Consider the following 24,207-nt stretch of genomic DNA (forward strand, 5'->3'; position numbering starts at 1 on the left):
CAAACTGGGCAAATACCAGGAAACAACCCCCCTCTCATGCTCTCCTTCCACCTCCTCCCCTTCACCACAAGTCCTCTCGGGAAGACTGAGTATCAAAATAGCTCAAGAATTGGGGTTGCAGGGGGTCCCCGCCCCGATGCTTACCTTCTTTGCGGCTTACACCACCCCGGTGGCTAGATCCTGGAGATAAACACTTGCATTTCCCAAAGTTAACCCAGTATACCAACCCGGAGCTTGCCAAGAGTCTATTCCAGCCTACACCGCTAGGAAGCCAACTTCAGCGAGCTCAATGAGGGGACCAAACTGGGGCTCGCTTTCCAAACGCTCCGCTCCAAAATCTGACTCTCTCCAGCCCGATCTCGGTGTGAGCCGAACCTCAGAAAAGACGCTTCTTAAGGGCGACACGGAGCTGGCTTCACTGCGGGGCCGAGAGGCCACCTAGGGTACCACCACCTCGGACAAATCCGTTGGCTCTGTCCAAGGTGCTGAATGGACTCCGCTCGCCCAATTACACACCCGGCGCAGCGGGAGGAAAAGGCTAAAAAATCTCTAATTCAGTGATACTTGATATTGCTCTAGACGGTTTCTTCCACTTCCTTACGTTTTGTCACGTGTGGATGGCTTTGCCAAAGCCATCCTGTTAATAGTTGATCACATGTTGATGAGACCCTTTTCTTCTAGGAGAGGATTACCCATTTCATTCCCGGTGATATGCACTTCTGACTTATTTCTCCCCCCACCAACCCCACCCCCATCCGCACCCAAACTCCCATTCTCTACCCCATCCTTGCCCCCCTCCACCCCCTAACCCCAACCTCTAATAGCATTATTGGTTTCAGATGGAAATTAACCCCCTTGCGAATGTCAATTACATGCCCACATATAAATCATAGAATATGCTCATACACCACACACATAGAGGAAAAGGATGGAATGCAAGAAGGCTGGGAGAGAAGCATCAGCCTTGAACAGCCAATATAACACACACACACACACCCCCCCTCCAGCTCCAAGTTTGTTCCACGCAGTTCCACATTGCTGTGTTAAATCTCAAATGATTCCAATTAAAGTTGCACTATGTAAAAACCCGATTCTCCTGGCCTGAGTAGCTGCTGTTCTTTGGCGTGTGAAGTGCCAGGAAGAGCTGTGATATGCCCGTTGTTAAGCAACATGTCAAGATTTTTCAATTATAATGCAGGGTTTATTGCTACTCACCATTGTGCCTTTGCTGTCCTGGAGACTCAAGTGTCTTAAAATCCCGTCTCCCCAACAGATGCTGGAAGGTAATGTGTCTTGTTTGAAGTCATCATGTGAGAAGTTCGGCTTTGCTCAGTGGATCGCCCACCACTTGGTGTGACTTATGAATCTAATAACCCTTTGCAATATCCGCAAGCTTAAACTCTCAACCACCTTGGCGACTACAGAAGACAAAGCAACTGGCATCGGTGTTGAAAAACCTATAGATTTACGCAAACGCCCTCACTCCGAGAGAGACACGCTTTCTCTGGAGTTCTAACGTGATTCTAATGAATGAGCGAGGTTACCGAGGACTGCCCAACTGCCCTGCTAAATAGCGGGTGGTTCCTGGGGCTGCCTCCCAACCGCCCGTCACTGGGTCCTGGCACAGAAAGTTCCCGGGGAAAGTGAGGAGTTTCAAGGGTACCCTCATAAAAATAGTGCAGCCTGCACACCGCTCCCTTGTCCACTGCCCAGGTCACACCTGGGGCTCTGGCAGAGCTGAGCTCGGCTCGGGAGATTTCCCCGTCGCCAGGTAAGAAACCCTTCGCCGTGTCAGGCTAGGGCGGGAAGACCGCTGGGGAACTTGTTGCTTATCAGCGCCAGCAAGCTACCGCTTTAATAATAATAGCAGAAGAGCGCAGGGGGGGAGGGGAGGAGGGGAGCGGAGGGGAGCGGAGGGGAGCGGAGGGGGCGGGGAGGGGGGGGCGGCCTCGACTCTCCAGGCTGTTTACGTGCCCAGCTCGCTGTGACTCCCTCGGTAGAAAGGAAACTTCTCAGAAAAGTTCGTGCCCCCCTCCCCCATCATGACTAAGGGTCTCCAGCTGATGAGGTCGTGAGTGATGATCCGGGGCGGGGGGGTGCTGGGGGCTGGGCGGCGGGGGGTGTGGGGGAGTGACTCGCCCTTGGGCACCACTGCGTGCGTCGAAGCGCGCATCAGCCCGACAACTTTTCCTCTCCCTCCCAGGGACCGATGACTAGGCGAGAGGCACCGGGGCGAGCCACCAGTTGCCCACGGGAACCTGTGCAAGCCCAGCTCTCGGGCGGCTGAGTTGGATGAAGTTCTAACTGCGTGTGCTCTAATGGGTTATGGCTCCTCCGGTGGGAGTCAGAGCCCCGGCGCGCGGCTGGGGCGGCCTGGAGCGCCGCGGGGCGCGGAGCCGCGGGCAGGGGCGCGGGGGGGGGGGGTCGCCGCGCGGCTCGGGGGCGCCTGCGCGCGGGCCTGGGGGCTCCCGGGGGCCTGCGGGGGGCGGCGGGGGCGCGCCCGCGGGGCCGGGCCGGGATCGCCGCGGCGGGAGGGGTCTCTCCCAGGAAGCCCCGCGGCTTAGAGACGCGCGTCCTCGCCAGTGGCTGCGCAGGCTGGGGCGCGGGGAGGTCACGTGCCGGCGGGAAGAAACTTGCAGAGGGGAGGATGAACTTCAAGGAGAGGCTCGCAGCGCCCCCGCGCCCCCTCCCCGGGCGCCGGAGCCGGGAGAGGGGCCTCGCCCTCCGAAGCCTGGGGAGGGGAGGGGAGGGGAGGGGAGGGGGCCCGGGGAGCTCGGGCCGCGCGCGCTGTGCCCATCCCCGCGACGCTCCCGCAGCCTGGGGGGCGCACCCCGAGGCCTCTCTCCGCCCAGGCCGCCCTTTGCAGCCCCCCGGCCGACGCCCGCGAGCCGAGCCGAGGACGCGGGGAGGGACGTGCGCCAGTTGTTATGGAGATGCCGGCCGCCCCGAGGAGCGCGAGGCCCCGGGAAGTCCCCAGGAGGGTTTCGTGCGGGTGCGGGTGGGGGGTGGGGTGGGGGCTGGCGTCGTTTTGGCACCAACTGCACCATCATTTCACTCTCCACGCAGGGTCCCCACCCCGGGGAGCCCATCGGCGGCGTCGCAGGCCCTGGCCGCGGCGCTATTGACTGCAGGGATGAGGCAGAGAGATGCTGCAGAAGATGGTGGATATGGCTCTGAAGTTTCAGGCCCTCCGGCCCTATCCAGCCTCCACTTCCTTTAGGTCAGTCGCAAGCGCCCTGTCTGAACGCCATTCATTCGTGGCTTCCTCGCGTGTGAAGACCTGATCGGAGGCGACAGGATGTTCTGGGGCTGCCTCAAGGATCTGCCCCCCTCCCCCTCCCCCATCTCAGAAATGCCTTCCCCTTGGAAAACTGGCTTGAATTCCTAATTGCGTACATGGACGTCTGCTCATTGGAATTCCCATTGGCTCCGGGTTATTATTACTATGAGTGAGTCCAGTGTTGAGTTGATAGCGCCCTAGAGATGCTTCCGGGGCCAACCCAATTCATCCGAGGCTCCAACCAAGGTACAAATATACAGATGTTCCCTACACCTCCTTAGGGGTAGTTACAGATGTTTCCTAGACCTCCTCAGGGATAGTTCTAGACTCGTCCTCCTCCTGGACACCTGAGGGAGGTCACGATAAAAGGATGCCAGGCACCCTCCCCATCATCAAGGCAACAGTTCCCTCCAACTGAGAGGACTGCTCAGATTGTCCACAAACTGCCACTTTTTGTCGATCCATGAATTAGCCAGCAGATGCTGCCCTAAGACTGGGACAGCTGGTACATACCATCCTCAGAGGTCTTGGGGGTACAGGTTTTGTGGACAAGACTGGTTTCCTGAGAATGCGATTCAAAATGCCATAATTAGGTTTCCCTGCCTATTCAGTGACTCCATTACAGATCTGAAACCTTGAAATAACACAGGGAGACGATCACTATATGAACATAATTATTCCCATTGTCATCCATGTGTTATATTTATTTGGCTTCTTTGTCAGCAATTTATAGGTTGTATAGAGACTATCAGATATTTCTCTCTCTGAGGGATCTTTATTCTGAAAACTAACGCCATATTTTATAGTAGGGTGCCCTGAGTTGTTAGCTTGGGTGCTTGGGGATTCAAAACATGAGTGATTACTTAGTTTGAAATGATTTAGACAACACATAATCGTACCGAAAATGTTTTCCAAGGAATACGTTTGACCGCTGCCTTTCTTCCTTGGAGTCATTAACTAAAACCTACAAGTCATGGGCCAAGATGAAGGACAAGAACTGCTATTTAAGGTGAGTTCTCATAGAGAGTTGGAGAGAGAAGTGAAGAGGTGGTGTTTAACATATAGTATTTTTCTTTCTGTTCTTCATTTCCCAGCGATGAGAATTCTCTTGGTGCATGATCAGCTCTCCACCTTACCTCGTTCCACTCACTTACACATTTTCTTTTTCTTTTTTCCCATCTGCAGAAATCCAGTGTCTAATATAAGCAAAGATTGCAGTCATTTCATTTGTTAAGACATATGCCAAGCATTGTACCTGCCACAGTTTTCATCTTGGGAGCACTTATTCCTGAGGTCATCTCATTTTCTCTGCACAACCCGAGTCAGCTGTGATATGAATATCACACTTCTCCAGGTTCATCTGACCCCATTCATTTTTAGCAATGGTAAGAACATTTCAAACTGAACAGTAAACAAATCTTGTTCCTTAAAGATCACTACTTAACAATGTAGCCAGATTTAAAGCAAAGCGTATTAACAAAACCTAGAAGAAAGGATTTTTGCTTCGAAACCATGAATATTGTGTCCCTGGTAGGTGAATTGTCTAACGTTCACACGCAGTGTTCTGCCAAAGTCATAGTTGTAAAATCTGGTCTCTGACTGTATCTTTCTGAAGATGAGCGTAAAAATTAATAAGAAAGGACTTATCCAGACTAGGAGGCACAAGAATATCATTAGGGAGGTGTGTGAAGATTTTCAGAATTAGTGGGAGCGAGGTAACAAAACAGGAGTCTACACCATCAGAAATGAAAGAGTATTACTTTTTCTTGGGGGAATAAGCAGATGCTTGGGATATCTCTTGGGACAAAACCTTGACTTCTAAAAGGGAATTCGGTGTGTCACAGTAAAAAGAATGGTTTGGGTACTCCCTTCCCTCATATCAAGGCAGAAGTGATGAGACAGTACTTCCATTCTTTCTTTCCAACTTTTCTTTTTAAATCTATTTGATTGTAATTAATTGCCAAGTGCTCCACCTCGTGTTGGGTGGATTAGTTCCTTTCTTCTCACTTACTCCTACTTCTTCTTGCCCGTCAGTACTTACTCTGTGCCTGCCCCTTCTTGGGAGTTGGTGATCCCTATATTAATAATTCCCAAGCCTAACAGATCTCGGAGTCTAATAAGGCCAAGATCTAATCCATGAAGGGTTGGGGAGTTAGGGGAAGATGACACAGTGGAAGAGTGTTTGGCTAATTATTGCCCAGATGTCAGCAGTCATTGCCTCAGTTTCACTTGTTATAATCCATGAAGGAGAGTGTTCATAGAGAATCTTCAGATGGTGACATAATTGCTGTCTTGGAAGCTAAAAAAACAAAAACCAAAAAAAAAAAAAAAACCACAGCAAAAGAGTTGTGTTTATGATATGAGAAGTGATTCTGACCAGGTAGGAAGAAAGATTGGCTCCCTTAGTCACTTCCTGATTTTTAATGGTTCTCCACAGGCAATAGAAGGAGAGGCAAAGAATCACGATGCACAATTTGGAAAGCTTTCTGAAAACAAGAATAGGCAATGATTGCCAAGAACCTGATGTTGAGCTCATATTTAAAAAGAACCCAAGGAATCTTCCAGTTACAAACCTAGTTTAGTTAGAGAGGAAACAAGCAGAGCATCGAAAAGAAGCAAACAAGAGAAAGCCTTGGAAAAGTTATGGTTTAGTTGTAATAATCCTGGTGCATTCCTGAGCCTGACAAGTAAGCATGAGACAAAAGATCTGATCATGACTTAACTCAATTTCAGGAAAACCAGACAGCCACATAATGAGGCTGAAGCAAGACCACATGGGATTTTGAGGAAGAACCGAATGACTCTTTCCAAACCATCCTACGGACAAGAGATGAATAAGAGGAAGTATGGGTGGCAAGTCGGGGAGAAGTGACGTTGTTAATGTGAAAAGCTGATAGAAGATTAAGACAGGTCAAGAGCATGTCAGGTCAGGGCTTGGAAGAAAATATACTTAGCTAAATGTAAGATAATATTAGAAATTGAATAAAATGAGAAAGCAAGTCCCCAAGGAGTCCCATAACTTAGGATCATGAAAAGGCAAACAGAAACTCGTAAAAGCAATAGCGTCTATATCGTGGTGGGGCCTACCAGGCTGTGTTTGATATTTAAGCTGCCTAAAACATCTGGAAGGAAGCTTTCACAGATGCTAAACCATACTTTTTTTTCCAAATGATTTAATGGGCACATGAATTTCCTGGGTAGTTGTGTTTTTGTTTTTAAGTAAACTCTACCCCCATTGTGGGGCTTGAACTCATAACCTTGAGATTAAGAGTCACATGTGCTATTGACTGAGCCAGCTAGGTACCCTACCCGGGCAGCTTTTTTTGAAAAGCAGATTTGGAGTCTAGCATGAGGACCGAGATTTCACATTTTTAACAAATTTCCGGGTGGTGGGGCTGGACCACACTTTCCACGTGCTGCTTCAACCCATGGCATCACTGGGATTACAGTCTTTGTCAAAAAATAGCTAATCGCTTTATTAACTGAAGCAAATGCCAAAAAATGAAAAAATAATCCAAGTAATAGACCTCGTCTTTTAACCCTAATATTACGCCAACCGCAAACTCTGACTTGCTCTTGAACCCATTAATTCTAGAAAGTTCCTGAACACAACTAACATCAACCTCTCAAAATAAATAACATTGGCCATAGTTTAAATGTTTGTCTTTTTGTATGCACTGAAATAAGGGGAAAATGAATTGGCTTGGAATATACTGGGCACATTGCAAAACTGAAATGAAGTCAGGAAAATTATTCTAGTCATGTAAAGAGGATTGGTTAGGTCATATTATAAGTCCTGAGCTCATTCTGGGTTTCTTTCTATAAATAGGATATTTTGGAACTAGAGAAGGCATAGCAGAAGGCAACCAGAATGACAGAGGGATTTGGGGAATTTGCTTCTGCTGAAAGGTTAAAGAAACTAGGTCTGTTTTCTTTTGTAAGGAGAGAAAAGATGGTACCTCACTGAGGTGATATCATTCTAAAAGTAGTGGAAGTAATAGGATGCGACAAGAGTGCCTTATGGAAACAAGAGTAGAAAGATTCTGGCACAGAATGAAGGCCAGAAGAATGGCTCTAGCTTTTCTAAAGGCCCTCAGTTAGCACTGTTCCTATTGGCAAAATTTCACTAGTCACAAAAGGAGGGATAAAAAATGGATTTTGACCAGGAAATAAGTGAGAGTTGGAAAATGAGGAGACAAGGGGGACCTCATCTATCTCTTCATTGAGAACATTTAAAATAGGCATCTATTAATCCTGTAGAAGTCCTCACTCATAGCACATGGTGAACTTTACCAACATTCCCCAGGCTCAAGGACTCTGCTTCTGTAACATCACATTTCTGCTTGCTCTTCATCACCAAGATGGTACTTTTTCCATCCGTTCAGCAAAGAAATGTAAATAATCAGTTACAACGTGCAGGACTCTTCGTTAAGTTACTTTTCCCTCTTCATCACTCCTGGAAAACATTCCTTTTTTTTTTTTTCTTTAATTCATAGAAAAAGCATTGTCCCTGACTTTGCATATGAGATCCTAACACCTTCATCTGACCCCTGAAGCTCAGAGATGGAAGGACTTGCGGGTCACTCTGGTCAACCCCCTCATTTTACAGCAGGAAAATATGGAGCTTTTAGAGTGGACAATCATGCAATTTTGTCCATTTGGTATTAGAAAATACACACTTTCTGGAAACTTTGAAAATTCCCCCATGAACTATCTGGAGAATATCAGTCATACCATGGGTTAACTCAGAATTCTAGTTTTCTGTCAAAATTCATTTTCAGCTCTGTGTCTTTTCAATTAGACAGCCCTTGGCAGGAATTGTTCTAGGTCCACTGCTCTAAGTGGTCTCCGGCTGCTGTGGTGGTCAATAATTCAGGGCAGCAGGTAGGAGGAGGCGGCGTTTCTCTCTGGCTTCTCCTTAGGCCTGTGTGATGCTCATGTGCATGTTATTACCTAGCTACCTTTCCCTCCATCGGGACAACAAGGGCTGGCCTAGCCCCACTTTCGTACCACCCCGCCTTCCTCTGCATCCTCAGGAACCGGTAGCCTGAGGAACAGGGGAGGGATGAGTGTTGCAAGAAGAGAAAGTGGCCCCGGAAAGAAGCTCCCGGGGTGATGTTTTAGTTACTGCTATGCAACAAATCACTCCAAAACTTGGTAGTGTAACACGAAAATAAACATTCTTTACACCCGTATTTTCTGCGGGTCAGGAATACTTAGCTGGGAAGCTCTGGCTTGGGGGGCAGGGTAGGTCTCTTGTGAGGTTGCCGTGGAGATTTCAGCTAGGGCTGTCATCATCTAAAGCCTCCACAGAGCCGGCGACGATCCCTTTCCAGGCTATTCATGGACACGGATAACTGTTGCTGTTTGTTGGTGGGATTCCGCGCCGACACGGACCTCTCCGCAAGCTGCTTGGGTGTCGTTACAACATGGCAGGTGGCTTCCCTGGAGCAAGGAATCCAAGAAACAGAAAGCCAGGCAGAAGCCATTCCTCTGATGACCTCGTCTCAGAAACCACAGAGCTTCAGTTTTGCCACATTCTATGGGTTACAAGCGAGTCACCAAGTCTGGCCTACGTGTAAAGAGAAGAAAATCAGACCTCACCTGTTAAATGGAGGATTGTCAAAGAAATGCATAACGTACTTTAAAGCCACCAGAGGTGGGAGAAATGTTAAGTTGTATACCTGGGTACCGAGAAGGGCCATGCAGCTGGAGCGTAGTGAGGGAGGGAGGGAGGGAAGAGGACAAGAGGAGGCTCTAGAAGTGAGCACGTGGTTCCACCACGCAGGGCCTCTGGGGCGCTTTGGATTTTTATCCTCTGTGCTTTGGGAGACCATTAAACTGAAGAAGTTACATGATTCACTTTATATTTTAAAACGATTACTCTGGATGCCCTGTGACGTCTGGACGAGAAGGGTCTAGGTGTAGAGTCCAGGCAGGAGTCTATTACAGATCAAGGCTTTCACTTAGAAAAGTGGATGTGAGATATATTTGGAAGGAAAAATCAAAGGACTGGGTGATGGGGTCATGCGGAATGAGGTGACCAAGGGTTCTGGCGTGAGCAATGGCACGTTTGAAGAAATCATTTACTGGCTGGAGAAAATTGGAAGAAAAGCAGATGTACAGCGTAGGGGAGAGATGGGGAAGGTCAAGAGTCTAGGTCACTTAATTCTTACAGCAGCGCCGGGAGACAGGTCAAAATGACCGCTGCTATCTATTGGGCACGAACAATGTGCCAGGCGCTGTGTTCAGGAAGTTACCTTCCTTCTTCTGTTTAATCCTCTTGACGATGTACTATTATAACCAGGTTATGGAGAAGCGAACTGATTTCTCCCAAAGTCAAGCCGCCTGTTAGCGGTAGGGTAGGGATTAAAACTCAAGATTTTCAGATTCCAAAGCTCATGCTTTCAAGGCTACATTTACCCCTCCTGGCCTTCTCCCACCCTTAATACATCCACAATTGATCTTTTTTTTTTCAGCCTAATGTGTGTTAGGGTACTGCGACAGGCCAGTCTCAATGAACTATTCTGTCCCCACCCCACCCCCATGCCATGGCTGGTAGATAATTGAAGCTTAATAGAATTTCATTACATGAGTTAGAATTAAACCTCCCCTCTTCTCTCTGGGAACACTTGTTTTCTAACCTCATAACAACATAGAAATATAGATTGGGATGCACCGTGCGACTGGAAGAAGAGCATTGAATACCAATTGTCTTATGTCCCGGGAAGGCTTAAACCACATCAGGAGATTCCCCTTCCTTCACCTCCATCCTAGCAGGTGGCAGGTGCGTCCCAGAAGAAGCCTAGACAGCAGAAAGGCCAAGTCCTCCCTGAGATGCAGGTTCTTCTTGAAACCCAAGAGCTACAAATCAAAGATGGGGTAGACACTGAAGCTGAGGGGGCACCAATGCTATGACTCAGAGCTCCAGAATGGGCCTGGGCTTGCAAATCGCTGAGGAGATGTTCCCAAAGTCTTGACAGATCTATGTTAAGGCAGAAACAAGGACATCATATTCTCTAATATTCCTGTGATTCAGAATCTAAATAGTGACCTGAACATCAGAAATATCAGCCAAGAAATGGGAAAAGAAATGAGTAGGCCAGAGATCTAGGTCTGTACCCAATGACTTGGAGAAGAGGCAATTGTGAAAAGCCTGAAATTTCAAGAGAAAAGGAGACATCTCTGGCCCCCACACTGGGCCTTTCTTGGTTTCTCTGTTTCCTGCCTTCTGTAAGGCAGGAGAGAAGTCTTGGAATCCTCTGACATGTTGGGGAAAGGGCTGCACTGGAAAGAAGTCTCCTTCTGACTCTATTACTAATTGTATTGTCTGACCTGGGCAGATTGTAATCTGTCTCTGGATCCTAGTTTTTCTACTTATACAACGTCATTAGATTTGACATTTGTTATGGGCTGAATTGTATCCCCCCACCCCCAAATCCATATATTAAAGTCCTGATCTTCAGTATCTCAGAATGTAACTATATTTAGAGATAGGGGTCTCTAAAGAGGTGACTAAGTTAAAAGGAGGATGCATGGGTAGGGCTCTGATGCAATATAACCGGTGTCACTGTAGGAAGGGAGAGACTCCAGGATGCACGTGCACATGTGAAGACAAAGCAGGAGGGTGGCCATCTGCAAGGCAAAGAGAGAGGCCTCTGAAGAAACCAACCCTGCCGGCAACTTGATCTTGGACCTCCAGTCTCCAACACCGTGAGAAAGTAAATTCCTGTTGTTAAAGCCACCCCGTCTATGCAATTTTGTTATGGTAGTTCTAGCAAACTGATATGTATTTCAGAAAGCCAACTTACCTGCTTTCCTATTTCTGTGAAATTTCCTTCAATAAGTTTAGTCCTGGAATCAACTGAAGTTGACTGTGTCTCGAAACACTTGCTCTTGGAGCCCTGTCCCACCATGTCAGAGGTCCAACACTACCCTGCTGGAGAGACCGCGTGAATCCATGAGACTACATGCAGAAGGAAAAGGGCCCAGCTGAGCCCAGCCTTCCGGGTTGCCCTGCCAGGATGCTGTGCATGTGCGTGAAGCCGTCCTGGAACCTCCAGGTCAGCGCGGCCCCAGCTGAAAGCCATCAGGTTATTCCCTGATCAATGCCATGGGGAATGCAAGCATTGCCTAGCCGATCCCTGCTTGAATTCCTATGTCACAAAACCATCAGATATGACTTGGTTGCTGATGTAAGTAAACCATTAAGGCTGGGGGTAGCTTGTTACAATAATAATAAATAACAATTTATAACAATAGCTTGTAATAATAATATAATAAACATTCTGAACTGATTTACCGGGTGCTTATTGTTGTATGAACTCTCTATAAGCCATTCTTACCAAGTCTCATTTTGTGGGAAGGAGTAGGTGCAATTTTTAAGGGATTTGGTTTAAGACAGGTTTGGATCTTGATAAACTCTGCCATCGACAGGTCACTTGTCTGGTTTCAGTAACTTGGCGCCTTTGATCTCGGTTTCCTCATCTGTGAAATAAGGATAATTGCCCCTGCTGCGTGGGCTTTGGAGATAATTTAATGTGTTAATTGGACGTCATATTGCTAATGCAGAGAGAGAGCATGTTAAATGGTAACCACCATTCCTGCAATAGGCGTGCTATGCTGCCGCTGATTGTAATGATAAAACCAGGTCGGCCCACCTATAGCTGTCAGTGGAGCTGGGTGAGATGCGCCTGCTAAACAAGCAGCTCTCAGTGGTCTACCACAGGACCCAAGTCCCACCATTGACGCCTTCCAGTTGTGACATATCAGCTTAAGGACTCGAAATCCTGTAAAGTTCTAGTTTTACCTGGTGAGATTGATGTATACAATGACATTGTAAACTGGGGGCCATGTAGCCAAGTGTAAAGAGCGTGGGATTTGATGTGTTCTAGAATTAGTTTTGGCTGAAAGTGGCTCAGGACCCCTAAAAAGGTAGATTAAATATATTAGAAATTTGACTTCCTTTGAAAGTCCAAGTAGGTAGCCTGTGCCATATGGTGTTGCATGGTGCCAGGTATCCAGGCTCTTTCTGTCTTCCATACCATCAGGAAAGAAAAAAATGGTTGGAGAAGGGCATACTCGATGGTTTTCAGGACACTCCCCGGAAGATGGACACAGGTTTTGCCACTGGCCACAACTTAGTCACATGGCCAAACCTATCTGATAACACAAGCTCGGGGATGTAGACTTGAGTCAGGATATCCATGTGCCCAGCTAAAATCTAGGAATTCTAACCATGGGAGAAGAGGTCATTTCCAAGGAAAAGGAGACTCTTTTTTTTTAAAAGATTTTATTTATTTATTTATTTATTCGTGAGACACACAGAGAGAGGGGCAGAGACACAGGCAGAGGGAGAAGCAGGCTCCATGCAGGGAGCCCGATGTGGGACTCGATCCTGGGATCGAGGATCACACCCTGAGCAGAATGCAGATGCTCAACCACTGAGCCATCCAGGCATCCTGGAAGGAGTCTTCCTAACAGTCACCACTTACCAAGCATTGTTTCGAGTCAGGAATGGTGCTAGGCAATTAGAGTACTTACCTGCCCCATGTGCTTAGTCTGCTCATTTCCATCTAAGAGAGGAGAAAGGTGAAACTGAGAACTGACTTGCACAAAGACACACAGCTCTTAGTGCCCGAGACAAGACTGGGACCAGGTCTGTGTGACTTCTAAGTCTGTGCTCATTCTGCTCAAGCAACCTGGTTCTGGTCCTGGATTGGCCAGGTGACCTTGAGGTGGTCACTTCCTCAGGCAAAGTCAGGCTTACTGTGAAGCTAACGAAGCACTTCCCTTGCACAGACCCCTGGAGAGAGACAGGAGTTTCCAGGAGCTGTAGAAGGCTGGAGGTGCGATAGTGGCGGTCGGAAGCCAGGTAGCAATTAGGAAGCATCCCTGTGTAAGCATTTCTGGCAAGTTGACAGACAGACCGAAGAAGAGAAGGACCCACTCCCACAGCTGCCGCTATTTGTGATATTTTTTTCTTATTCTAAGTAAACATTTCCTTCTGGACCTGAGGTTGTGTTTGTAACATTGAGGTCTTTCTTAAAGAGTCCCCCAGATTGTATACACTCCAGGTCTTACAGAACCTGAATCCATCCCCGTCCCCAAGTCAAAATGTAGGAAAGCCCAAGAGCATGAATTCCAGACAAGTTCTGAATAAAAGTTGGGCCTGAGAAATGGCAGGGCAGGAACTCTGAGTAGGAGGGCTGACCCAGGGGGAGGTTACGGGGGGCTTTTGGAAGCACAGCACGGCAGGCCTCCTCTGGAACTTCTCCAGATTCCTCCCTGGAAGGAACTCACCCCTGGCCCCATTTGTCCTTGAGTCTAGCCCACGGCGCATCTGCCTTCTGATAGAAATTACTTGTGTCCGTGACGGGCACTGGGGGTTATTCTGTATGTTAGTAAATTGAACACCTATAAAAAATAAATTAAAAATTAAAAAAAAAAAAAAGAAATTACTTGTGTCCCACAGCGGCCGTGTTTAAATGCAGAAACAAGGTCCCCGTCTCTCTCTCTAAATGCCAAGAACTTCAGGGAAAGAGCTGACACAGAGCAGGGGACAGTAAATAGTTGTTGAGTTAAACTTAATTGGGGGAAACCGTGGATTTAGTGGCACAGAGAAGCAAAGTGACTTCTAGGCCTCAGTTTCCTCGGTGAGGTGAAGGCATTGGTCTCAAGGAGGGCAATTCTGAACCTGACAGCAGGGAACTAATTAACATCTCTGTACTCGATATTCTCAGAGTGTAGGTTTTATACCTTGAATGGAGGTGAAATCCAAGCTGGAGGCTTCGTGTCCACTGCATAGGCCTACGGCATTGCTTGCAAGTGTCAGACGCTGGCCTGCCCAGGTCCAGCGGGGGTAACTGCATTCTGGCAATTTCGAGTTCCCCTGCGCTCTTCATTTGGACAAGGTAGACTTTGCTTCCCGTCCCAATCGTTTTGCGCTGCTGTCCTTGGCTATTAAGCAGAGAAGTCACCTCCTTTGTAAGCCATCGTGTGCTTCCTTTCGAAGGACTATGTAGTTTTGCTGAGGTTTAATAATTGTGACCAGTTAAGACATCGTATGATTTCAGGTAATTCCCATGGATGAAAGGCTGTTCCCAATGCTGTATCAGAACTATTTTAGAACCACCTTCTTCTTCCTCCAGCGCTGAAGAATGACACTGGAACATGAAAAGTCCATCACAGTGATTGACCCTTGTGTGTACGGGAGCAGAATGGAATGTGAAGAGAATGTGAATTCCCCTTCCTTTAGAGGCACAGACCTGACTAAAAATTGCCAGGGGCCACAGGTGTTACCTTGTTAATAAAACAACCATAGGTTCCAGTTGGTTCTACATTTGAGTCTTGGGACACCCTGAACCTGGCCTGATATACCTTTCAATCTAATCAAGGAATGAGAACATGTGGAAGGTATTCGAAAGTGAGATGACTCTGTAGATATTGCTATGATCACGATTGCATTTTTCTGTTTTCATCATGGAACGCAGAAACAAGGGAACCGATATGCCCCGACCTGCCCTCATATTCAGTTCCAGGAAGACAACTCTGTAAAATCATTTGTTTAATATTAAGGAGGTAATTTAACCCATCTTATGAAGATTTATTTTATTAGCAGCTACTCTAATAGGTTGGCATCTGATCATCTTTCTTTGGTTATAATAACATCCTTATCCTCTTAATGATGAAATTTTCTCCACTCCTTTGATGTCTGTGCTAATTGCCGTCTATTGTAATATTTAAATTCAGAATTAAAATGAGTTCCTTCCTTTATCTCAAGCTCTTAAAAAAGTCAAGTTGTGAACACAATGACATCAAATCAAACCCTAACTAGAGGCCCATAATGATCTTACTTAACAGCTCAATGATTCTGCTGTTATAAATAGATGGTTCATTCCTTCCATCACTAAATGTTTACTGAGTACTTCCTTTGGCTTTGTATGGGTGATGAAAAGATTGCTACGCCCGATATGACCTTGTCACCCTTTTCTCCCTTGACGTGGATAGTATATATCTTGGAAAAAACTAACAATTTTACAAAATATACCTGGAATCAAGATGAATGGAGATGGGCCATGGAAAAGAGGAAAGGGGAGTGGTCATGAATTACAAAGTAAAGGCCTTGTAGGAGGTCTTCTCAACTAGCTTTGTACTTTTTTTTGGAATCTCTTAGAAAAAATGTACCCCCTTTCCAAAGTTTGCTTGGGATTTTAGAGTAGTTACAGACTTACAGAAACCCCTCCATGCAACCCAGCTCTGTAACAGCCTATGTAGGTAAAACTGAGAAAACATTTAAGTTGCTATACGAAGCATGCCACGTGCTACTCGTGAGGTTTCCCACACGATTACTGACCTTGCCGCAGAGTTTCATGCAGTGCTCAGTCATGGCACCCAGGACAGGAAGCTTCCTGCTGAAAGGCCAGAGTGGCTTTATACACTTACATTTATTGTCATTATTATAGTTTGTCAAAATTCTCCCAATCTTGTGACCTTTTTTATTGATGTCAGAAAGACTTTAGAGTATGTGCTTTTTCAGCGATTATGATCCGGTTTAATGAAAGGATTGCCAACGTTTACCCTCTTATTTGGAACACTGGAGGCAGAGCTGTGACATAGTATTTATGCAGCTTCTAGGTCAGATCCACCCGTTCACTTGTGTTTTATTTGCCCACTGTCATGGTTTTAGCAGGCAACAATGCTCACGGGTGATTACGAACCTAGGGGAGGTAACTGTAGGCAGAGTCCTAGACACACATAGGTCCTACAGGCAAACAAAGCAAACCCCAAAACTCTGTTACCAAGGGTTTATGATTAAGGTGTGTGTGTATGCGTGCGTGAACACTTGGATCTCCCCAAGCAGAGATTGGACAACCCATTTATAGAGGGACTTCTTCTTCCAACCGACAGATGCTTATTAAATATGTTGTTTGGGAGACCAAAGTACCAGACATGTATAAGGAGGTTACCTGGTTTACTAGAAATAGTCTTGAGGAGCACTTTTGCCCTATCCTTGCATTTAATTGAATTCAACAAATACACATTGCATCCACACAGGCTATGACCTGTGCTATGCTCTCTGAGTGATTCAAAGGTGCGCACTATCCTTCCCTGAAGATATTCGTTGCTCATGCAGGCTGGTAAGCACACATGCAGCCAGTATTCCTTCTTGTTCCCACGTCAGACATTTCCAATCGATCATGGGGCTCTTTCTTTCTGAACCTGGATTCAATCTCAAAATCCTTTTAAACGCAGTGCTCGAGGCAGCTCTTTCCAATCAATCTGAGTTGGAACAAGCAATAAAATCCATTTGCCATCCTGACGCGGGGAGGGACAGATATATACACAGATATGTATGGTTTCAGGTGGATCAACAAAAATAGATATTCCTTAAGTATTTACTATATGCTGAATCAAGTTCTCAACAATGGATTGTAGTAGCAATGCCCTGCAAATGAAAACTATTTTAGGAAATCCTATTGGGACCTTCTTTTGAAAAGCAAAGAATCACTTTGGAAGCAAATCATCATTCTCTGATTGATCTGTTTGATGAGATCAACTACGCATTGAATTTTCTTTGTGTACCACACACCTAGAAGAAAAATATAGGGCTCAATTTCAATTGCCTGCGCTGGAGTCTGAGATGAAGCCAAACAAGGAGAAAGGAGTGTTTTTTTTAAAGAAAAACAATTCAGAGTAAAGAAACAAAATTAAAGCACTCAGTGGGAGTGAAAGGAAAAAATATGGAAACTAACGTTACTACATGAATTCCTTTCCCCCTCCACTTGATAGAGAAAAACATATTTATTTTCCTTTCTTCCTTGATTGGAAAAAAATCTACTTCCCATTAGATTAATTTCTTAGGAAAGTCCACTCTTTAGGGCAAGCTGGGTGGCTCAGCGGTTTAGCACCACCTTCAGCCCAGGGCCTGATCCTGGAGACCCGGGATCGAGTCCCACATCTGGCTTCCTGCATGGAGCCTGCTTCTCCCTCTGCCTGTGTCTCTGCCTCTCTCTCTCTCTGTCTCTGTGTGTGTGTCTCTCATGAATAAGTAAATAAAATCTTAAAAAAATACATTAACAAAACACAGGATTTTTTTTTGAGGTGAGGCATTTCAATTTTAACAAGTTACTATAGGCTAAATGCTGTGTCCTCCCAAATCCCTTTATCCATACCTAATCTGCAACGAGCTGGTAGTTGGAGGTGAGGCCTTTGGGAAATCATTAGGTCATGAGGGTGGAGCTCTCCAGAATGGGGTTAGTACCCTGGTTATAGAGGGTCCAGAGAGCTCCCTCAACTTTCCTTCTTGTGAGGATACAGCAAGACACCGGACACCAAGTATAGCAGAGCCTTGATCTTGGACTTCTCAGCCTCTAGAACCATGACAAATGAATTTCTGTGTTTATAAGCCACCCAGTATGCTATCCTTTATAGCAGCTCAAATGAACTAAGTCACAAGGACTTTCCTTAGCATCCCCATAAGAGACTTTTAGAAAGGGGACCGTATGTACACAACGCAAAGAGAAAGATTGCATTAGCAAAGGGGCCCTCGGTATGGCTTGTTTAAAAAAAAAAAAAAGACATGCATGTCATTAAGCAGGAAACTTGGGTGCCCATTGTACTGTCTTTATTTTCTAGTTTGTTTCTCTTTTGAGGGAATTCTTGGTTTAAAACTAATTTGGATCAGCCCTTGATTATCATGTGTCAGGTAGTAATAATAGCTGCCTCAGTACATCCTAAGTGCCAGGAACTGTTCAGAGAGTTTATAGGTCTTGACATTTAATTGTATCAACAGTCCTATGAGATAGACACTGTTGTGATCCTCATTTTACAGATGATGAAACCGAGGTAAAGAAAGGCTAAGTAACTTGGTCAAAGTCCTGTAGCTAATAAGTAATCAGGCTGGGATGAGAACTCTCACAGTCCAGCCCCAGCGTCTGCATTCTTAGGTGAAATGCTTTATAGCCTCAGATGGGAAGTTGAAGCCCACAACTGGTACTCTGGGTTTCCTGGAAGTTCCACTTCGAAATATTAATATTAGGATTATTTTATTTTCAAAACTGTATTTGCCCTTTTAAGACCACATGTAAGTAGGAATGCAAGAATGACCAAGACTTGGTATTTGCCTCAGAATTCATGATTTCATTCATTCATTCATTCATTCATTCATTCATTCATTTTCAATAAAACAAATTATTGGAGTCCTCTCTATTGCTTTTTTTTTTTATCTCACTGGCCACTCCTTCTTGATCTCATTTTGCTGATTGTTTCTCAACCCCCAGACTTCTAAATCATGGGGGTTTCAGTCCCTGGTTTTAGTTCTTGGTATATTTCTCTATTTACGATCAGTTTTCAGGTAATTTATTAAGCTTCATGACTTCAAGTACCCTTTGTAGAATCTGACTCTAAAATTTATACTTCCAGGGATGCTTGGGTGGCTTAGAGGTTGAGCATCTGTCTTCGGCTCAGGGCGTGATCCGGAGTCCTGGGATCAAGTCCCACATCAGGTTCCCTGCATGGAGCCTGCTTCTCCCTCTGCTTATGTCTCTGCCTCTCTCTCTCTCTCTCTCTGTGTCTTTCATGAATAAAGAAATAAATAAAATCTTAAAAAAATAAATTAAATTTATACTTCATCTCAGACCATTCCATTTAACACTAGACTTGTATTATCTACTTGATAGATGCTGACATTTAATAAGTGACTCAAATCTAACATGCCCCAATCCAAACTACAGGTTCATGCCCCTGCCGCCAACATATGCTTTTCCCATGGTCTTCCCACATTGTAAATGGCAACTTTATTTTTCTAGTTGTTTGGGATAAAAATCTTGATGTCATCTCTAACTCCTTTCCTTCTCTCACATTCCATTTCAGCAAATCCTATCAGCCCTTTATCTTTGAAATGTAACCAGAATCCAACAACTTCCTGCCGCTCTCCCATATTCCCCTGGTCCGTGCTATTATTACCTCTCATTTGGGTTATTTTATCTACCTCTTAATTGACCTACCTACTCCCACCCTGGCCAATTTCAGGGGTGTGTTGTGTTTTCTAGTATCCCTCAGCATAGCACTTAGGTCATTTTAGACTAGAAGTGAGGTCAAGTTGCCCCTCTGCTCAAAACTCTCTAGGGGCTTCCAACCTCATTTGGCACAAAAGCCCATATTCTTAAAGAAATTGTATGACTTGGTCTTTAAAGGGCCTCTGAGACTCTACATTATCCTCTTCCTCCTCCTCAAGGTTCCTAGTACTTTTCTGACTGTATCTCTTTCCACTCTCCCCCTCACTACATTGGCCTCCTGATAGTAGTCAAGTCAGACAAGCGTAGTCTCTCCTCAGTGCCTCTGCACTTGCTGTGTTTTGCCTGGACACTCTGGCTCTGCACAACCACATGGCTCACTCCCTGACTCTTTCAGTGCTTTGGTTAAACGTCATTTTATCACAGAGGTCTTTGCCGCCATCAAACAGCATATACCGAATCCTCGCTGCCTCCATCCACCTGACACTTGCAGTCACATTATTCTACTTTATTTTCCTCTAACGTATTTATCAACGTTTGACATTTTATATCTTTATTTAGTTATTGTTTGAATCACTCCATCAGAATAGAAGCTTAATGAAGGCAGGGACTTCCTCTATTCTGTTCCCTGTTGTGTAACAAGCTTTTGGAATAGCATCTTACACGTAGTGGGTGCTCACTAAGTACTTGTGAAATGACTGACTGACGGAATGCATGCCTAGGGATCTACCGTGAGTCAGACCCTGGGCTTAGCACAGTGGGTTTAGCAGTGAACAAGACAGACGTGGTCCTGCTTTCATGACTCACACTTTATACTGGTTATTGGCATTCTCCTTTTCTCTAAAATGTAGCTCACATTTCTTTTATGGTCAGTTGAAAGTGGAGAGTGAAGAAAAAGTGGGGGAAGATCCAGGGGTATGATAAGAGGATGGCTAAGGAAAGGGAAAGATAGAGATTTTAATGTATAATGTGTTACAAGGGTTTTAACATTCCCTGTGCTCCATTAGTGTCATCAATACTGGAGTTGGGGAGGAAGGCTTCAGAAATTGTTCTGAAATTGGCCCCGTGGACTCTCTTTAAAATGCCCCATTAGGGGAGGGCAGATAGAAGAAAGGCAAACTACTGTGATAGCTGCTTATCACACAGGCACTACTCACAAGTGCTCTTTTTACCCAACATTATTCTTAGGGCTCATTCTGCATGGAAAATTTACACCTGCTCTTTCTGGTCTGTTCACATACCCGGTGTTTCACGTATAGCAAACCTAAGGTGTCACGTGCTGCCTGAATTCTCAGGCAAGCTGGGCATTTTGAAAATTATCCTCCATGTCCCCATAGAAAATTCTTGGGTCAATTCTTGCCCGTCTCCCAATATTTAAAAGTGAAATTATTTAGAGGCAACAGTTCTCCTTTCTTACTCTATAGATGGTTCTCCAGCCACTTCTAGGTGTGAAGAGGCCGTTGCTGGAGTTGCCAAGTAGAGGCGTAGACATAACCTATAGGGCTCCTTTAAGGCTCATTTTAGGCATAGCTAAGAACAGTCATTGGTTACTTTGCTGCTTTGAATCAGCCTTTTTCTACCCAGTTGTGTGATTCAAGGGGTCAGAAGATAGAACCACAATTTTTCTAAGCTAGCAGAAGTTCCCTAAAATCACAGAACGCTGAGATTTACTTTGCTTTTTGAGATTAAATTAAGCATGAAGGGTGGTCAGAATCTGTTTGGGGATTTTACGGGCAGAAACTAAACAACAATAGCTATTGTCACACGGGAAGCACAGGTAGGGCACACCGTCCGGGCTCAGTGGGAGATTTCCCCCCGGTTCTACCAAGGAATGTCTTTGCTACATATGGAGGACTTTTCTTATTGAATCACCATCACCCTTTAAGTCGGCTGGGCTGAGGATTATCCCCGTCCTTGAAGGGGCATCGCAAAATGGGTTCGATGGGAATGAGCAAAGGCCTAAGGAGTAAAATGGGGATCGCTTTCAGTCATTGCATGATCATCGGATGACGCGCTGGCTGCTATCACTGGGTGATCCTCATCAGATGAGAAGCCGCCGCGATAGCTGCTCAGGTCAGGGATGGCACATGGGTCACAGGAGTGGGGAGCGAACCATATGTGTGTACTAACCCAGTTTGTGGCTGGCGGCTCCTTTGGGCTGAGGATCGACGGTACTCGGCCAGGTTCAGCCATTTCTTCCTATTCTGTTCTAACCTCATATGTTCAATAGTCCCTCTCTCTTCTCAGGCCTGACATCTTTACTTGGTCTAGAGAGAGAAAAATAAAACTTGACCATTTATACTTATACATCTTTCCCGGCTTCCATCTGTATCAGAGTTCTTGAAGTTCAAGAACCAATACTTTGACACTTTTCTTCCTGGGTTCTATGCGGACTCTGTTCTTGGAGGCAAAAGTTAACTCCCGGGTAGCTGCGAGGGCTGAAGGGTCACAGAGGTCGCGTGAAGAAATGAAATGAGGAGAAGGTGGAAGCGGAGTGGGGAAGACAGTCGATAGCAGGTCAGAGCTTTCTCTGGCCCTAATCCTGTTTAATCAGACATCCTATTTAGCTTTCAGAGCAACCCATGGAAGAGGTATCACTGCCTATCTCACCAGGCGAGGCGAAGGAAACCCAGAGAGGTTAAGTGATGTGTGCAGGATCATGCGACCAGTCAGCGGTAGACCTGGCGTACAGAATCAGGGCTCTCTACTTCCCAAATCCGTTTGCCTCACCACTCATTCACTACGCCCATCACCAGCCCAGAGAGATGCAATTTGAGCACCTAATGCTGTGTCCTCTCCTTTACTCATTTCTGCATTTCATTCTTTTTTTATTTTTAAAGATTTATTTATTATTATTTATTTTTTATGTATTTATTAATTTTAGAGAGAGTTGGGGGGGTGCAGAGGAGTGGGAAAAAAATCTTTTTTAAAAATATTTTATTTATTTATTCATGAGAGACACACAGAGAGAGGCAGAGACACAGGCAGAGGGAGAAGCAGGCTCCATGCGGGGAGCCCGATGGGGGACTTGATCCTGGGACCCTGGAGACACGGCCCAACCTGAAGGCAGATGCTCAACCACTGAGCCCCACAGGCGCCCCCGGGAGAGAGAATCTTAAGCAGACTCTGCGCTGGACAGAGCCATCATGGGGCTTGACCTCATAACCCTGAGATCATGGCCTGAGCTGAAATCCCGTTTGAGGCTTAACCAGCTGAGCCACCCGGGCGCCCCTCATTGCTATATGGCTAACACCAGGTTAAACTGAGGGTGCGTAAAAATTGCTGTAGCATGAACATCCCTCGTTGCTCAGACCTAGACTGTGTGGTTGGGGTAGGGATGCATGGATCTCTGGAGTATCAAGAGGCCCAGCTCCCTGTTACTGTCTGAGCCAGGGCAGAGGCGTCAGCGTTTCCTTTATCTACTGGGGGTGTCTCCTTCAAAAGCCCCAGGGACCCTCAGGGGCTCAGCTGGCCTCTCGTGCTGTCCTTCCTTAGGAGGCTGTGGAAGACAGCCAGTAATTGTTTTCTTCCCTTTCACTCACAATCGTGGCTTTCACCTGGGCCTCCCTCTAGTAAACCCTATTCTTCCACTTTCTCTGGATGGCCACCCTGGCCCAGTGCCACCTCCACGGGAAAACAAGGAGCCCTCCTTTCTGGGAGAAGCAATTTCTCATTCCCCACTGCAGCTCTCTCAGTAGATAAGGATTTTTGGCCTGTTTTCAAGGATGTTGCAGCTGAATTATCCACCTCTGTGCTTTCTTCCATTTGCTTTTATGACATTTCTTCCATTCTTCATTGTTCCTTGTAACTTTTGTTGATGACAAAAGATACCCTCCATTTACATTTGAAAAAGGGTAGCGACTCTGTTGGAAAGCCAGAACAATAAGTGCTACGGCTCAGCTTCAGTCCCACTTACTCAACTGAATAGTCGGTTAATATTTTAATAAAATAAAGATCTCTTTTAGTACCTGCTGCTGGGTCTGTGAAGTTTATGATGCATCCTTTATATTCCTTTCCACGTTTAAATTCTAATATTTTCCCTCTCACCCGGAGCAGCTTAATACACTGCAGGGAACACTTTCCCTTGATGATGAAAACAATATTTTTTAAGGTAAGTGGGGCTTTTAATTTAAGTATAACCAGGGGACTCATTAAGGAATCTGTTCAATGTCCTGGTACCTGGATTCTCACGTCTAAACCACTAACATGTACGCTTGAGTTTAAAATATTGTTACTTGATAATTTGGGGGGAGTGGGGAATAAACCATTTGCATAAAGTTAATAAAAAATCATGTACACCTGCGAGCTGATCCCTACAAAGCCTCAAATGATGACGCTATCTTGGTGAAGTTAGATGGTCTTCAGGACTTAATAGCCTCTAAAACCTGATTTGTCATTACCTAGAACCAGGTATCATCCCCTCAAAGACAATCTTGTGTTAACTAGGTATCCTAAGATTGTCGTATAAATTGCCTGTGTCAGTTTATCAATTCACAAAAAAAATGTCATAATCATATGAGTTGGAATACTTGTGTGGCAAGAATCAGTACATTCTTTCTCTGTGCAAAATCCTATCAAGGAAACCATATTATAGCTAGAAGATTGTAGGGTGAGCACGGAATCGCCATAAAGCAGATTAAGCTAATTCCAATGTCAGGTTTAACATTACCCGACACAATGGGGATTCTCTACCCTGGCTATGTCTCTGGCACCAGTGGAATTTACAAAATTTTCAGAAGCTTGGGATCCATCTCAGACCTAATTAGGGCCAGACATTTGCATTTTTTTTCTTAACAACTCTACATGTGATTCTCTTGGTCAGTCGGGGTTGAGACCATTGATCCAACACATAATTGACTCCACAATAAGGATGGTTTTGCAGTGGCGTGTTACCCACGTCCGTTGGGCAAG

The 24,207-nt window shown here is 45.6% G+C and overlaps 1 protein-coding gene and 1 long non-coding RNA gene across 7 annotated transcripts in view; one reads left to right on the plus strand and one right to left on the minus strand.

The window, feature by feature from the left end:
* BDNF (brain derived neurotrophic factor) overlaps positions 1-1,715 on the minus strand; it is a 51,908-nt gene extending 50,193 nt beyond the window's left edge. Inside the window, exon 1 of one of the 3 annotated variants that reach the window (XM_025459816.3) lies at positions 1,216-1,715. In XM_025459816.3, coding sequence (XP_025315601.1) covers positions 1,216-1,218 — 3 coding nt within the window. In that variant the 5' untranslated portion in view covers positions 1,219-1,715. Of the gene's footprint in view, positions 1-144; positions 604-1,215 lie in introns of those variants that run through there. The other 2 variants (XM_049099024.1, XM_025459817.3) reach the window with 2 other exon arrangements.
* A 1,303-nt stretch (positions 1,716-3,018) lies between these two features.
* On the plus strand, positions 3,019-11,577 carry LOC112667790 (uncharacterized). Of its 4 annotated transcripts, none has more exons than XR_003141324.3 (6): positions 3,019-3,220; positions 4,197-4,289; positions 4,466-4,665; positions 5,718-8,939; positions 10,857-11,001; positions 11,128-11,577. It is a non-coding gene; the product is annotated as an uncharacterized LOC112667790 (long non-coding RNA). The 4 variants fall into 4 exon arrangements; XR_003141325.3 differs by having other exon boundaries at positions 6,014-8,939; XR_007404735.1 differs by having other exon boundaries at positions 6,014-8,939; positions 11,133-11,577.
* The last annotated feature ends 12,630 nt before the right edge of the window (positions 11,578-24,207 follow it).

The sequence above is a fragment of the Canis lupus genome, chromosome 21 (genome assembly GCF_003254725.2).
Source record: "Canis lupus dingo isolate Sandy chromosome 21, ASM325472v2, whole genome shotgun sequence".
Lineage (NCBI taxonomy): Eukaryota > Metazoa > Chordata > Mammalia > Carnivora > Canidae > Canis > Canis lupus.